Genomic DNA, 15,266 nt, shown 5'->3' on the forward strand with positions numbered 1-15,266 from the left:
TACTGGGGTTGAGCATCCCACTTGCTAGAAACTGTCTTCAACACATCAACATCATTCTAGGAAGTGGGAGGACTCTCTAGTTCTTGTTTTTTGGACCCAGCCTCCAAGAAATTATCCAGTATGGATGAACTGCTTTACTCTCTCTGGAGTCACCCAGATCTCAAGGTAAACCCTCCCCCCACCCCTCAATTCCATACATCCTGGAGAAACAGCTCAGATCTTCTCATCTGGCAGCTCTTTCCTGGGGAATGGTTCATACAATTACTTCAGAGAAAGGGCCTGTGGGTGTAATTTTTTGCAAATACTTTACTTTCTAACCACATGGGAGATATTAAACTGTCTCTGCCCAACTATGGTGAATGTGAATTTACCTGAAAGAAAGCAGATTCCTTAACTGACTTGGTGGTAATCCTGAGTCTGTGGATGAAAGTGAAGGAGTGTCCTTATTATGCAGGCCCTGAAGCAGAGTCCCTCCTCATTAGAGGCCTACAAAGATCTGTTACCACTCTTCCTACCTCTCTTCATGGGGATTCCATGGGGATCGATTCTAGCTAGCAGGTAGGGGAATAAGTGGTGGTATAGGGCAGGTTACGTGCAAGAGACTTATGCTCACCTATAGCAACTTTTCCCAACCTTTTCATCCCTCCTGGAACCTACCATGCTCCCCTTTCTTAGCTGAGAACTTTTCCTAATATTTCACGAAAAAAAAAAAATGAGGCCATTTGAGCTCTTCATCTTACATCTCAGATGCTTTCCCCTATTGCCTCCTCCTTCACTCGTCTTATGTGAAGAGATGGCTTTTCTCAATACTAGGCTAACCCCTCTACATGCACAAGTAGACCTAGCCTGTTGTTCAGAAACAACAAACGATGTGGGGTAGGGGGGAAGAGAAGGAAGAATATATTTGGAAATTATGATGAAAAAGGCATCAATGAAAACTATATTTAAAAAATCTATAACCAAATTAGGTATATTAATATCCTGACAAACCCATTTCTACTAAACAAAACATATTTACAGATTAAGCACATATTTATTTTAGTTTATTTAAAACATACAATGTTTCATTGAAACGGTGAAGCACTCTTTGCCAACAAACCATACCTGAATTGTTGGACCTTACAGTACAGTGAGTATATACAATATGTACAGATTTTTTAACACCTATGTAGGAAGGCCTTTTTCAACAGATCACATTTGTAACTACTGCATTTTAAAAAATAAAACCTCCAATGAAACAAAAATGAATCGGTTCTATTTCGATTTCTTAAAGGTTTTTGATTCAAAAGAGGCTTATTTATTGCAAATACAATTTAAATTTTAGTATGTGTTCTTACACAACTTGGTAGCTCATATCATTGTAATTGTCCATACGGCAATTTTTAGGGGGACAATACTTAGAGGCATACCATCATAAAGAAGTAATAAACTAAGAATATGTACATTTAAACCCAATACCCAAACCTGTATTATATACAACCTATTTACAAATATATACTGACACATGATATATGTACAGAGTATCATAAATATTGAAAAATATGTTAGCTTTAATGGATTAATGTTGTTCTATAAATTATATTACAGTTATGACTGAAATATCTGTGGAAGACAGTAATGTAAAAACAAGATGACAAGACAGTGGTTTAATACTGAAGATTGCTCATTAATGAAGATATGTTTTAGGAACCTCAAGGCAGACAGGTTAACTTGTAGGAAAAACCATGCATTGGAGTACAGCCTAGCCAAGTGGTACAGCCAAAGATGTAAAGATGGGAAGATTTTTGACATCCTTGTATTGTAAAAGGAATTGTTCTTTTTTTCCTGATTTTGCTGGGGGAGAAAATCTAAAACCATCTCATCCATTTAAGAATGAAATGTTAAAAAAAAAAAATTCTTCACACTGGCATTCCCCTACAGTTTTTAGGTGCTAATTTAGCAATTATTTCCAAAAGCTCAAAAAAGAATGCCAATTCTTGGTTTGAACTAGAGTTGGACTCTGGAAACCACATGGGGTAGTGATGGCCCACTCAAAAATATGAAAAACAAAAACAATAGTGCATATTCTCTAGATTGTACCTAATAATTTTAAATACAAAATTAACCCTTGGTCTCATTCAATATATCATTACTGGTTATCTTCCAGTTGTATGAAATCTATAAATTATAGATGTTTGTGGTCCGTAACCTTACCAGTCACATGGAGTACATAAGAATGCTGAATAACATAAACCATGTCTGCCAAATTCTGACTCTTTCCTAGAACTGAACAAAGTTCAATTCAAGAGAAAATTTTTGAGTCAGATAATCCCAACATTTGCTTCTCTCAACCAACTAATGGAATTACGTAAATTCAGGTTTCTAGACATTATGCCAAATAAAGTATAGTACCACAATTGTTTGATAACATATTCACCATACACCTTAACACACCATAAATGCGTTCTTAGAAGCCAGGTTTAAATTCACATTTTTCTCTAACTGGGATCAAAATGAAACAAGTGAACATGCAGAACCAAAAGAGCTTCTTATACTCACATTGCACTAGTTTCTTTAGTCATTGATCAGACATAAACAATCCTAAAGTGAACAAATGTGAGATGACAATACAGTGCATATGAGTTTAAAGAAGCATCACTGCATGAGAATCCTAATTGCCTGTACAAAGAGAACTTGTATCATTGACCAAATACTGGTATAACCCATGTATTAGGCCTCTAGTGTAGATAAGACAATAACAGAACTAAACAGTCATTAATCAAGTAATTCACACTTCCAATAGTGGATAAATAATGAGAAATCCTGTTAGTTCAGAAGTTTCTGAATACAATGGTTAACACCTACAGCAAACAAATTCTAGTCATCCACTGCTGTAAGTCATTTGCAAAGAGCAAATGAATTTTCAGCCAACTGAAAAGCCTAACCATAGCTGTCAATGTAACTCTAGAAATAGGTGGTGCAATTGAATAAACCCTGTTTTACCCAATTGCACTATTTGGTACCTCGAGTTCTATATATATTAGTTCTTTATTTACCATAGAAATATTTGTTTCATCACCTTCCATTTTAATGGGGAGAAGTCCTTAAAAATTTCATAATTTGAATTATCCAGGTTTTAGGGGGATATAGGAAGAAGGAACACAAAAAAATAAGACTTAATATCTGATTTGGGATAGAATATCAATTAACAAATGTTTACTAATTTTATCTTTTAATTAATGGAGATTTGAATGAAATCTATGCTTCTAGTCAATGGTATATTTTTGCTCATATTGGTTTGAATGTATAATTTTCTTTAAAAATTACTTGTTTTGGATAAAAAAAGTATTTGGCTTCTTATGCCTATAAAAAGGCAAGTTAATTCGTAATACTAATAGTTTCAAACACTAATGAAATATTTTTATTTGGTCTATTGACCTTATCTGGATAAAGTTCAAAAAAGCAATTTCTTAAAAGTAAAATAGTGCTTTTGAAGTCTTTGTATTTTTTGGTACAAAAAATAATAGTGTTCTCTCTAATGGTTATTTCAACACTTCACTGCAAATTAATAATTATTTCTTACATCAAATGGTTCCATTAGGCACATTCAAGTAAAATCATAAAATATCCAAGTTAAACAATGAAAAAAAGCCAAACATGTGGCTTGATAAAAGTTAAAGTTGTCCATTCTCTGGAATGGAATAAAATTGTCACTTCCTCTAGCAGGAGACTCATGCGGTGTGTTGTTAATGTCCATTTCTTTCATGCAGAACAGCTTCTTATAGAGTTCATTAATTCTGCACGGGAAAGAACCAGCAAAAAATCTGCATTGCAAAAGGAAGTGAAACTGCAAACATAAGTGAAGTTCCGTTTTAGTAGAGAGTTGACTGGTATTCAAGTTTGCCGTTATGATAGCTAGTGACCATCTGAAGAGGCATTGTGGATCCAATCAAGAATAATCAAAGTCATGCTTCCAATCATTACAACAAAGCCACTTAGCAAGAAGAATACAGCCTAAAATAAAGGAACATAATTTAAAAATTGGTCAGTAAATCTAGGGAGACTACCCTTATCAAGTGAAATCTACTAAAAAGGATCTTGCTATCACTGCTAGAAACATTTCTCGAATTTTCTACAAAAGCATAAGAAAGCTTTAACTAATAAAATTTTAACATCTTCAGGAGGCCTTAAGAACTAGATTTCTGATCACCGCATAAATTTTGAATTGTCAATACATCATACTTTCAAGAGCTACAATAATCTACAGAACAGATTAGGGAATTCTGAAAAACAAAAATTAAACATTTTCTCAGTGGCAAGGACATCAGGTAAAAAGGTTTGTCCATTCACCCATGCATACTAGCTCTTTAAAATATTTTACCTAACAATTCTTTTTATGACTGCTAATACTCCATTCACTCTTTTATAAAACGATTCCTTTCAACTATCTTAAGTTATGGCTGTTTACAGGATGCAAGCCAATCAACCAATTATTTTAACTAGAAGTAATAACAGCATGACAGAATGTAAGAGAAGCATACATCTGAGCTTTTCCACTGAACTGGTTGCAATCAACAAATTAAGTTAATATCACATAAAATAGATTTATTTTATTCTGGATCAATTAGTCTGCCTATAAGCAACCTTTAAGTAAATTACTAATTGCTGCTATAAAGTCATCATGGATTTTTTTCCTCACTCACCCCAATCTTCTGCACAGATTTCATCGATTCCTTCTTTACTAGTTTGATATAAAAAGCAGAAGGCAGAATAAAAATCAACATGGCAGCAGCAGAGGCACCTATTTACAAAAACAAAGTTTCCATAAATTAAGTATTAGCATGACAAATAGTTATCAAAATCACACTTTCTGGTTACTAAAAAATGTAGAACTGATTTAATTCAAAACTTACCAATGAAACCAAAGATATCTCTAATGGTTGGGACAAAGATGACAAGCAAATTGGTAAATCCCAAGATGGACACAGTAATAAAACTATGACGCCACCAGCTGAAATCCTTTGCTGCAAACAACAACTGAATGAGTGAACTCCGGATCTATGCAGGAAAGGAAAAAGAGAATTAGTAGAAATATTAATAAGCTAGTAGAAAAAAACAAAATGAAGTCAATGTTTATGAGGCAAATTTACTTTTCCAATTAATTATTTTCCAATATGAGATTTCCCCCCTTCTTACTCCCTTGGAAATTTGGGTAGGTTGGTAGCTATATTTTTATTACAAAAATGCCTCAGGCTGAGAAGTCTAAAAGTTTTTTTCTAAGCCTTTGAAAAGAAAAATAGCAAAAACTTGGGAATATTTAATAGTTTAACTTAGGTGTTTAGAAGGGAGAAAAGTCACACCAAAAAGCTCAAGTTCACATAAAGAGATTCTTGGTTATACTGCTGATTTGACAAAACTTACTGGGAAAATCACAACAGGTACTGTCAGTGTAACAGCCATCAATACTGCCAAACGGACGATGAGAAGAAGAATATCGGTACCCAGGATTGCGGAGTACGTATGAAGCAGTTCTGGTTCAACATGGTCTATGAGGAAGATGAAACAAACTGAGGTCACAATGTGTTTTCAAAGGGATAAATTTTGTCCATTAGATGCTTGAAATGACTTCAACAGGATCTGTGGACAAGTAACTGAGCAATATTTGGCCCAAAAGTTGGTAGCTACTCACAAAACAGGGCTGTAAGAGGCCAATAAGATTAATTTGGAATTATGTAGTTAATACAATTAAAAAAACATTAAGTGGCATATTTTTAAAGAATCAAGTGTAGATTTAGCCACATGAATTCCATTAAAAACAACAGGAGCCAAGTGGCTAAATCTTAATGCTTGGCTTAAAGTACTTTTTTTTTTTCCTGTGGAGGGAAGGGGGATGAAGGGTAGAAGGGTAGCTAAGCAGGGCAAAAAGTTCCTTTAAAAAGGATTCTACTTAATTTGAGTGTTAGCAAATGGATAATACACTAAATTCATAAAGTCTAAACTGCTGAATAAATTATATCATCCTAGAGAAGAGGAAAAAAAACCTATTTTTAGGCATGTACTATAGCTACCCTCAAATATTAGAAACTGGCATGTGAAAGCATTAGATTTGTTCTATGTTCATGTGAAAGGAGTTACAAAAAGGTCCCCCCCCTCCCTAATTTGAGTACAATACAAGGAAGAACTTCTTAATAATCAGCTATCCAAAAATGGAATGAACTGATTTGCTAGGTAATTTGTGGAGCAGGAGAGAGCTTACCGGAGACCTTCATTACATTTATGCATTATGCAGGGAAATTAGGGGTTGGAATAGATATCTCTAAGGTCTCTTCTGAGTGGGATTTTGTTATTCTGTAGTAGATCCGATATTGCAAGTTCTTAGCTTTAAAATGTATTTCTCTTTTGGCTGGGGGAGGGGACTTTTGAATGCTGTATTCTTTGATTCTGGGGTATAAATAAGGATCAATTTCACTGTTAACTAATCAATGATTTTTTAATTGTAAACTGGACATTATTTACCGTAAAATGTCAAGTATCCAAAGATGGCGGCAAGCAGGTACATGAGAAACATGGCAAAAAAGGAAATCTTGGACACATTCATCATTCTTCTACGACTTCGGCTATTTAATTGGAAGGAAACATGCAGATAGATCTTTAGCAATAAAAATGCACAGTATGTTACCTTTTCCATTTTTCCACTTTTGCGTGTACAAATCAGTATCAAACATATAAAATGCTTACCCCTTCAGCTCTTCATAAATAGGAAGAATGGCAGGATGGCAGACAAATGAAAATGTCAGAATTGGCACAGCATAGACAGTCTGAAAAGCAAATATAAGAGGACTGAACATAATGATGTATTAGCTCATCAATAGCTACTGACTGAGGAAGTACAAAACTGAATTTTTTTTAATTCATTTACAAAAGTCTAAAATTTCTTGTCCTTCCAGTTTGTTTACTGTGTAGGTGACAGCCTAACTTTTCTATTCTTATTTCAGTTACCTGTACTTCTGTATTTTTTAAAAATCTGTTTAAAAAACCAATGTTTCCACAGAATTCTCATCGACTAATCAGTTCATCTAATCATTATTTAAACTATACAACCTTGTTTATTTCTTCTAATACATCTTCAGTCAAATGGTTTAATTTGTCTCAACTCTATAGTCAGACTTTTAAAAAAGAAAAAATCATAGAAAGTTACCTGTGAGTTGAAGATAAAGTACCGTGGTTCACAGGAGTCATCATCAGTCACGTTAAACGAGGTTTCTGGTGAAGATGTAAAAGTTGCTGTCAAGTGCATTACTGTGCTATTTAGTGTCTCGTTCATCACTGTAGCTTCAAAAGGACAAGAAATTTGAAATTTCTTACACATCACCTAAAAATAAAATTAAAGGTTTGATATTTTGTTACTCTACATACGACAAAACAACATCACGTGACGCAGCCCGAGCATGAAACGACACCTACCACAATCAGGAAGAACACCATACACAGTAAGGAGAAGCCACTTGTGTATCCTAGATATCCTGTAAGGACATGGAGAAGGAGATCAGGAATTAGAGGGCATGTGTTTCAGACAAAGGTGTTTTCTCTGAGATAAAAAAATCTTTACTTTTCCTATTTGCGAAAAGACTAAGTACCAGAGTTCACTAAAACATGGATATATATTCAGCTAGTTTAGAAACTGGGTCTGAAACCAAGAGTGTTAACAGTGAGTGGTGTTTTCAAAATTAAGTGGCCATAGTTTAAGAATTCGAAACAGCAAAAAAACAAATATAAAGATTAAAAACTGATACCTGGTTAGGAGTAGGGAGTAACATTTCTTATGAAATGTGCCAAGCAAATACTAGTAAAACTCAACACTGAAAAGCATTCCTAAAATCGACTGAAGCCTTCTCTTACACTAATTGCAAACACCTACCAGTAGTACTAATCTTTGAAAGCCCCAGAATTGATCTAATCTTGATCTTTAATGAACTAGGAGCCCAGGGCAGATGCTGGGCCCTCCTAGGAATCCCTCACTACCTTTTCCAAGCGACAGGCCTGTTTCCAGGTACCAGAAACAATTTATAACTAATGATTGTCCTGTTTCCAGGTACCAGAAACAATTTATAACTAATGATTGTCCTAAGTGTTTAAAATTAGGCTTACTTACCTAAATTTCTCAGCAATGACAAAGGAAGAATAAGCACCAACGATACCAGCAAAACTAAATAGTCACCATTCAGGTACCACTCTCTGAATAAAAAGAAAACAGTAATGATCAAAACTGGTCACAAATGAAAATTTGGTTTCTCCTCAGGAAAAATGTTCATCTGGCTTCTTTAAAACTAAATGGCTACCTCAGAATAAACTTTTATGGTAGCTGACTAGCTACCATAAATCCTAGACAAGAACCATTTTGTAGACTTAAAAAAAAAAAGCTGAAGGACAAGTTTGGAAAAGCCTGTTCTTTTAAGGAGTTATGGGAAAGTTACTCAGGGAAGAAAAAAATAATTACTATACTTTGCTGTACTAGATAGCTATATTCACTTAGTTTAGAAACTGGGTCTGAGACTAAGAGGGTTAATAGTGTAACTTTTGTCCCACTGTTTATTCTGGGAGCTCTGCCAACTAATTCATAACATAAAATGTTCCTTAAAGGCTTGATACTAATGCCACAAACAAAGCAGCACTGTTAAGCAAGTAATCTTATCTTCAAGCATTTTTACAAAGATTATACACCAACTTTGTCATTGCTTTGGCTTGCCATTTTTGAAGTTGGAAACAAGGAATTTTATAAGTCTTTCATTTACAAGGGTCTTTCATTTGTCAACTAACTAACCCAAATATTTTAACAAGAAAATATTTCCATACTTGGGGAAAATATATACATAAGCATGAAGAGCTCAAAATATTGGGAGACTTACTCTTAACTCAAACTGTAAATAAATTATAACATTTTTCCTAAGCTTAAAGGAAAAATTTATAATATTAGATCTGTTTACTGGATACCATGGGTTGTCACACATAGGAGCATCAGAAACTTCCTTCTATAACTTAATTTTTCTACTAAGAAATATACTCAAGACTCAGTTTGTATTACCCTATATCATCCCAAGAATTCTATTCTTTACTCTTGAGATATTAGCATATCAAACTGTTATTTCTAGGCTTATGACAACCCAAATTTCGGATAATTTAACACTTGCCTATCTTTTAAAATATTTAAATCTTATGGAATAGTAATATGTGACATTTTACTCCAAGAATTAAAAAATTCTTTGCATGTGTACTTTAGATAATACAAGCTAGACTACTCAGCAAACCAACTCTACTAGAAGGGGCAGGTCTCCACAGCATAATCAGCACCTAAAACAACTGCCATTCCTGATATTCCCCATTTTTCACAACTTCAAATCTAGAGAACTGATTACACAAACTATTACTTTGAATAATCAAAAGCTTCAAACTTAAACACTATGTTGGATTTAGTTCATGTGTCAGAATATATGTAATATGAAGTACTTTATTAGAATAGAATGTTAAGTCTAGCTTATATGACAACTATCATAATAAAAAAGTTAGTTGGGTGAATTTATTATCCATACAATTAAGTGGCTGATTAAAATTTCTCAACTTATTTTAGTTCCATATAGTAGAGGGCTTTCCTAGACCATATCCAATTTCCTCATGGAGATTAGATCGGTAAATCATAAATTTTCATGCTATAGCCATCTTTGCAAAAATTCATCTATTCCATAAAGTAATGATGCCTAAAAAGTAATGGCATTTACCATGGAAATTATTACCAATAATTATGTGATAACTTGTGGAGAAGCATTAAAGTACATTTGGGTCCTAAAAATATACTTAGCTTGAATTTTTCATTATTGTTTTTACCCTGTAAATGTTATAAAAAGCAGGTTCTGCACATGCATAGTCATTTTAATACCAGTCAAAAAAATTGGGAGACTTGCTATAGGCAATAAATGTGTGAGAGTCTCAATAAAACTTAAAAGTTTTAAGATGTAAAGTTTCATATGAGTTTAATAGGAAATGTAATTAACATAATAACATCATAGATTAATAAGGAAAACCAGTCCCAGTTCCTCTAATTTTACATACTACATTTTTAATATTAAAAAATTCAAATCTCTATGTTGGCTTTCTTTTTGAGTCCATAATGATTCTCTTATTAGGAATCTTAACACCTACCCTTTATTGTCTTCAATGCTCATTAATGCCTGGATCACCAATGGTAATTCATATTTCACTATGAAGAGGTAGCTTGACATAGCTAGAGGAAAAAAATATTATACCATTACATGTCTAGAATCTACTACATGGTACAAGTCATCAAATGGTGTCAATATTCAAATACTGAGGTGAGGTGTGCTATGGTCATAAATTGGGTGGGGGGGAGGAGGGAAGACCAACTTTGGTTAAAGTACAGCAAGATTCAAATGACTTTTTAGAGGCCTTACCTCCAATGTTTTGCATTGTAATTGACCCAGAAGCTGCAAGTTTTCCAGCCATACCAAACGCTTTATGTCCTAACTGCTCATATAATAGAGACCCTGTAAATTTAAACACAGAGTTATAAGTATGCATTAACAAAGAATAGCTATAATTATCTTGAAAAAAAAAATAATTCTACTATACCTCCTTCATTAGCTGTCTTCAAAAGGAGATGAACAGAATACAGGGAAAATATTGACACAAATGTCAAAAGAATTCTGGTAAAAGAAAGACAGAGCACTCAGCCAGCTAATCAAAAAGTATAATCATATTTATGTACTGTACAGAATCTGGCAAAACAAGTACAATTCTCTCATCCCTGTGAGTGATGCATGCTTGCACATACACAATAATTATATACAAGAAATAAGATGGCCATTAATGGGCGATTTCTGTGGTCCTTAAGATAGGACTGGTGGTATTTTCTGTGCTAAACATAGTGATGTCGTTAAGAATTATATATTCACTTTTTCCAGCAGTAAGAATGAGTATTATTTGTGCCTGGAACTCAAACTAAAATTTATCAAGGTAAAAGACTGTCGTGATATTGCCACTTAACCAAATTCCTCTTCCCCTTCACTTAACTGGGCAGGGGGAAAAATGCTAAAGAAGGAGCTTTAGGACTAAATTTGACTAAGAACTTCCCAGATGTCCCCTATTCTTCCCTGAGGGCAAAAATCAGGGAAAACAGTTTAGTCAAAACAGACTACTAAAGTAGGTATGATAGAAATCTGTTTCCTTTGGCTTATGCGATCCCAAAGAACTGGTTATGAATCCATAACCTTCAAAATTGGGGGGAACCCACTAAATCTCATTCATTCAATATAGCTTTAGATGTTTTTGAAATTCTATCATCCCAGAAGTACTAAATAAGTAAGAGATAAATTTTGTAAGAGTATCTGTTAAAATATAAAGTGATTTCCAAAATGCACTATCAGCATACCTAAGGATTTGTTTTCAAATTTTATCTGGTCTTCATTTTGAAATATAATCAATTTCACTGGCAATACAAGATGGCAAATACAAAAAAGCATTAACCTAATAACAGAGTGCAGATTATTGAATTAGACTTTTTTTGAGTTATTATTATGTATTATACACACATGTATGTACACCCACCCACCAGTATATCCACTCAGATACACACACACACACACCTAAATACCAGAGATCAATTTTTAACAATGATGCCATCTAAAAAAAAATCAAAGCACCAACAATTGTAAAGTTACAAATACAATGCCCTGAAAAGGGCAAAAAAGCTTTTAGCAAGTTACCAACTTTATGATTTGAGATTTGGGGCTTTTTTTTCCTTCCTTGCTCTACTCTATTTAGAATATCTACCAGATGTCTTAAAATTTGGTATGCAACTAATGAAATCAAGAAGACTAGAATTTAGGATGTTTTAAGTTTTAGGCCAGTGAAATTTTAACATTAAGCACAGCTTTGCAAAAGTTAATTTGTTCAAAATATGTATTTTCTAATCAAATAGAAAACACAAGAAGACAATGTGTCAGAGTGTTTATGGTCAAACTACAATGACACTTGTCTGAAACAATAAAACATTAAATACATATTGCAGAAGTTACAAAAAACAAATTACTTTACTCCTCTAGGTTATAGACTACAGGTCAATCTCTAGGGCCCCTTACAGCTCTAACATTCTCCAGTTCTAAGTCTCTATGCTAGAACATTCAGAAACAGCTGATTCTAATCAGGACAGCCTAAAGACAAAACCCAATTACACATTCACTGTCCATTTTGACAAAATGTGGCAGTCTCCAAACAACCAAAACAAATTCTATCATTCTGAAGAACACTAGAATATTTCATTTAAACCAAACAAATCTAGATGTGCAAATATGACCACATACTGCTCATTAAAAGTGGTCTACTTCTTAAAGAACTTTAAGGGGGGGGAGCACAACCTCAAATCTATTTATGGTTAATAAATTTGGCTTCTGACTAGAAAAAATAAAAAGCATAAAATAGCAATCCCAGTATTAGTAACAGCGTAAAAAAGTCCCAAGATGTATTTGCTATTCTGGACTTATGCTTTCAATAATTAAAGCATACTTAATTAAAAAAAAAAAAAAACAACAAAAAACCACCTTAATACAAGTACTGGGATATTATTGTGATAAAAAAGATATTTTTGTTTTTTCAAAAGATCTGAACTGGTAAATGAAACTACAAAATGTTTATTATGTTAATTATGCAGCATAACCAGGTATGCTAATTTTTTATAGATACTTACACAAAAAGGGCAATTCCAGTGTTAGCCATGGCATAAGAAAGCCCAAGGATTCCACTGCCCACAATAGCATTGCTTAGATTAAATACTGACATACCAAAAGAAGTTGTACCTGGATGCTGTCAATTCAAAGGAAAAATAGAAACCAAATTAAAAGAGAAAAATGGTATTAAAATTTTGAAATCTAAGTATAAAGCTGTTGTTGTTTTTCCCCACAATGACACATATATTTTTCTATTGCTTTTAACTTACAAAGTCTGTTTCATACTTCTTCTTTCCCAAATTCGATTCAAGCAAAAAGTTTTGATTTTCAGGATCCATGTCTACATAATGGCTGCAAGAAAAATCATTCAAATTAGACTGTTTTATAACAACCATCATAGATATGCTATAGCATTTTTTATTTAGCACAAAAACTTATGTAGATCATTCATGAAAACAGTTACTTCAAGGGAAACATTAAAAAAAAGATAAATGTTTCTCTATATTTCACCATGTTAAAGTGTATTCCCATATCCCCTTAACGAACTTCTAAAACAAGAATCCCTGGAAAGGCACTTTGAAAAGAAAGAAAAATGTTTAAGTTCTCCTGACCTCTTCTTCATAGCAGCTTGTTTGGTGGGATATGAATAAGTGAAATCATTGCTGTTGGAACTGTAGCTACTGCTGTCTTCATCTGGAGAAATGTTAAACCTGACCGTTTGTGCTTTAGTCATGATAGGACGACGGGGGAGGAGAGTGCAGAGGAACCTGTCTTAGTTTTGTACGAAGTCAGTGGTCCCTGAAGTGCTGCTTCCTCTGTTTATGGAATCAACCCAAAGGTTCAGTTCAGCTCAGCTCCTTTTGTCCTTTGCGGCTGGGTGCAGCGAACACTCGCCCAGTCTGGGGAAGGTAAAAGGGAAACGTCAATACTGCAGTGGTCTCCTAGGCTGGGTCACGTGGCAAACTGCTGCTGCCGCCGCCGCTGCCGGGGAAGCTCATCAGGGCTGATTCATCCTCAGCCAGAGGAGTGGAAAAGTACCAGAAGAGAGAGGGGCGGGGGAGCTCGAGGAGGGAGAGGAAAAGTACAAGACAGTCTATGGAGGAGAACAAAGATAATCTCCTACCACTACACACTAATGTGATTCATCCTCAAAAAGGCAATACCCTCATGCTCATGCGGAATTTTATAATTACATCAACCCAAACTGGATCAGCCCAAGAAATACTCCTGGGGTTTTGTTTTGTTTTTTTCTATTTTCTCCCTCGGACATTAGCTATAAGGGGTGTGTGAGACACACATTTCGTACTGTCTTAGGTGTTTGCAATTTTGGTGGCCTCGAATCATCTCCCACTTTTTTATGATGTTCTAACCCTTGCCCCTTGCCCCCTCCCCCCCCCCCGGTACTTTGCTGGGTACAGCAAAGACTGGAGTATAATCTTCGGTAATATAATTTACTTTTTTTTAAAAAAGTCAACTAACCAAAAGTTCTCCTTCGTTTTTTAACAATGAAAAATGCTCAAGCAAACAATCAAATAACCTCCCAGGATAAACGGGCGGTAAAGGCCCCGTCTGTTTACACATTTACAGGAACAGGGTTCAAGCACACCAGCTTCCCGGCCAGGCCTTTTCTACGCCAGGAAACTGATGCAATATTGATCGTCGATTGTCACACATCCTCCGACCTGCATTTCCTATTACTCGCCCAAACCTCTATTCCCCACTTCCCACAGAACCTGGGCCCCCAGGATTTAAAATGATAAATGCAAATTAGTCACAAGACCGCACCAGAGGGATCGCCAGCTTCGGGGCTCCCCTCCCCCGCCCTTAAAAAGATGCAGCAGCCGCGGCGGCCCCCTCCCCCCCACCCCGTGCCCAGAGGCTCGCGAGCCTCTGGCTGCCGGCCTTCAGCGGCGACCAACGCCCGCCAGCCGGCCAGGAAGAGGCCCAACAATGACCGCCGACAGGCAGACGCCTTAGGCCAGATCTCTGGCTTCCCACGACCCTCCCCACTCGCGCCCTTTCCCCTCCATTCTGCCCCTTTCAGAGATGATTCAGTTCGGGCTTATTACCTTAGATGATTTCGGGGGTTCTTGGCTCTGGTTCCAAATCTCAACAGAATGGTTTTGCCAATCAATTCCCAATGAAACTCCGAACCGTAAAACAAAGAACTACAAATGGTCCAAAACAAGAATAGAACGGAAAAAAAAATCTTGAGTCCCCACCCAAATCCCGAGCGGTCCTGAAGGAAAGGGGAGCTTAGGGAGGTGTCGGCGGGGCTGCGCGGACGCGTGGTGGACGGCGGGGCCGAGGCGGACTCCGCCGTAATAAGGACAAGCTCGGAAACAACGTCGCGCGGCTCTGAAGAATTTCTCTGGGCTCCGGGTTATAGACTAGAAAGTAAGAGATACGTCAGCGGGAGGGAGGGGACAGCCCGCCGAGAGCTCTCTCCTTTGTGTATCAACAGCACCTGAGCTCCGCCCCCCGCTCCACCCACTCCTCGTCCTCCCCTCCTCCCCAGCCCGGCCCAAGGGCCCGCCCACCCCCCACCACCCC

The 15,266-nt window shown here is 35.9% G+C and overlaps 1 protein-coding gene across 2 annotated transcripts in view; it reads right to left on the minus strand.

Annotated features, from left to right (window-relative positions):
* Positions 1-1,013: 1,013 nt before the first annotated feature.
* SLC38A2 (solute carrier family 38 member 2) overlaps positions 1,014-15,266 on the minus strand; it is a 14,888-nt gene continuing 635 nt past the window's right edge. Inside the window, exons 1-16 of one of the 2 annotated variants that reach the window (XM_069094252.1) lie at positions 14,783-15,120; positions 13,325-13,612; positions 12,983-13,064; positions 12,734-12,849; positions 10,621-10,694; positions 10,443-10,535; positions 10,174-10,255; positions 8,132-8,214; positions 7,444-7,502; positions 7,178-7,351; positions 6,718-6,797; positions 6,496-6,596; positions 5,401-5,525; positions 4,893-5,037; positions 4,683-4,780; positions 1,014-3,993 (exon numbers count right to left, since the gene is read on the minus strand). In XM_069094252.1, coding sequence (XP_068950353.1) covers positions 3,895-3,993; positions 4,683-4,780; positions 4,893-5,037; positions 5,401-5,525; positions 6,496-6,596; positions 6,718-6,797; positions 7,178-7,351; positions 7,444-7,502; positions 8,132-8,214; positions 10,174-10,255; positions 10,443-10,535; positions 10,621-10,694; positions 12,734-12,849; positions 12,983-13,064; positions 13,325-13,446 — 1,533 coding nt within the window. In that variant the 5' untranslated portion in view covers positions 13,447-13,612; positions 14,783-15,120 and the 3' untranslated portion in view covers positions 1,014-3,894. Of the gene's footprint in view, positions 3,994-4,682; positions 4,781-4,892; positions 5,038-5,400; positions 5,526-6,495; positions 6,597-6,717; positions 6,798-7,177; positions 7,352-7,443; positions 7,503-8,131; positions 8,215-10,173; positions 10,256-10,442; positions 10,536-10,620; positions 10,695-12,733; positions 12,850-12,982; positions 13,065-13,324; positions 13,613-14,782; positions 15,121-15,266 lie in introns of those variants that run through there. The other variant, XM_069094253.1, reaches the window with a different exon arrangement.

Source organism: Petaurus breviceps, unplaced genomic scaffold, assembly GCF_028583685.1.
Source record: "Petaurus breviceps papuanus isolate PSGF00001 unplaced genomic scaffold, PetGlider_PUasm1.0 216, whole genome shotgun sequence".
Taxonomy (NCBI): Eukaryota; Metazoa; Chordata; class Mammalia; order Diprotodontia; family Petauridae; genus Petaurus; species Petaurus breviceps.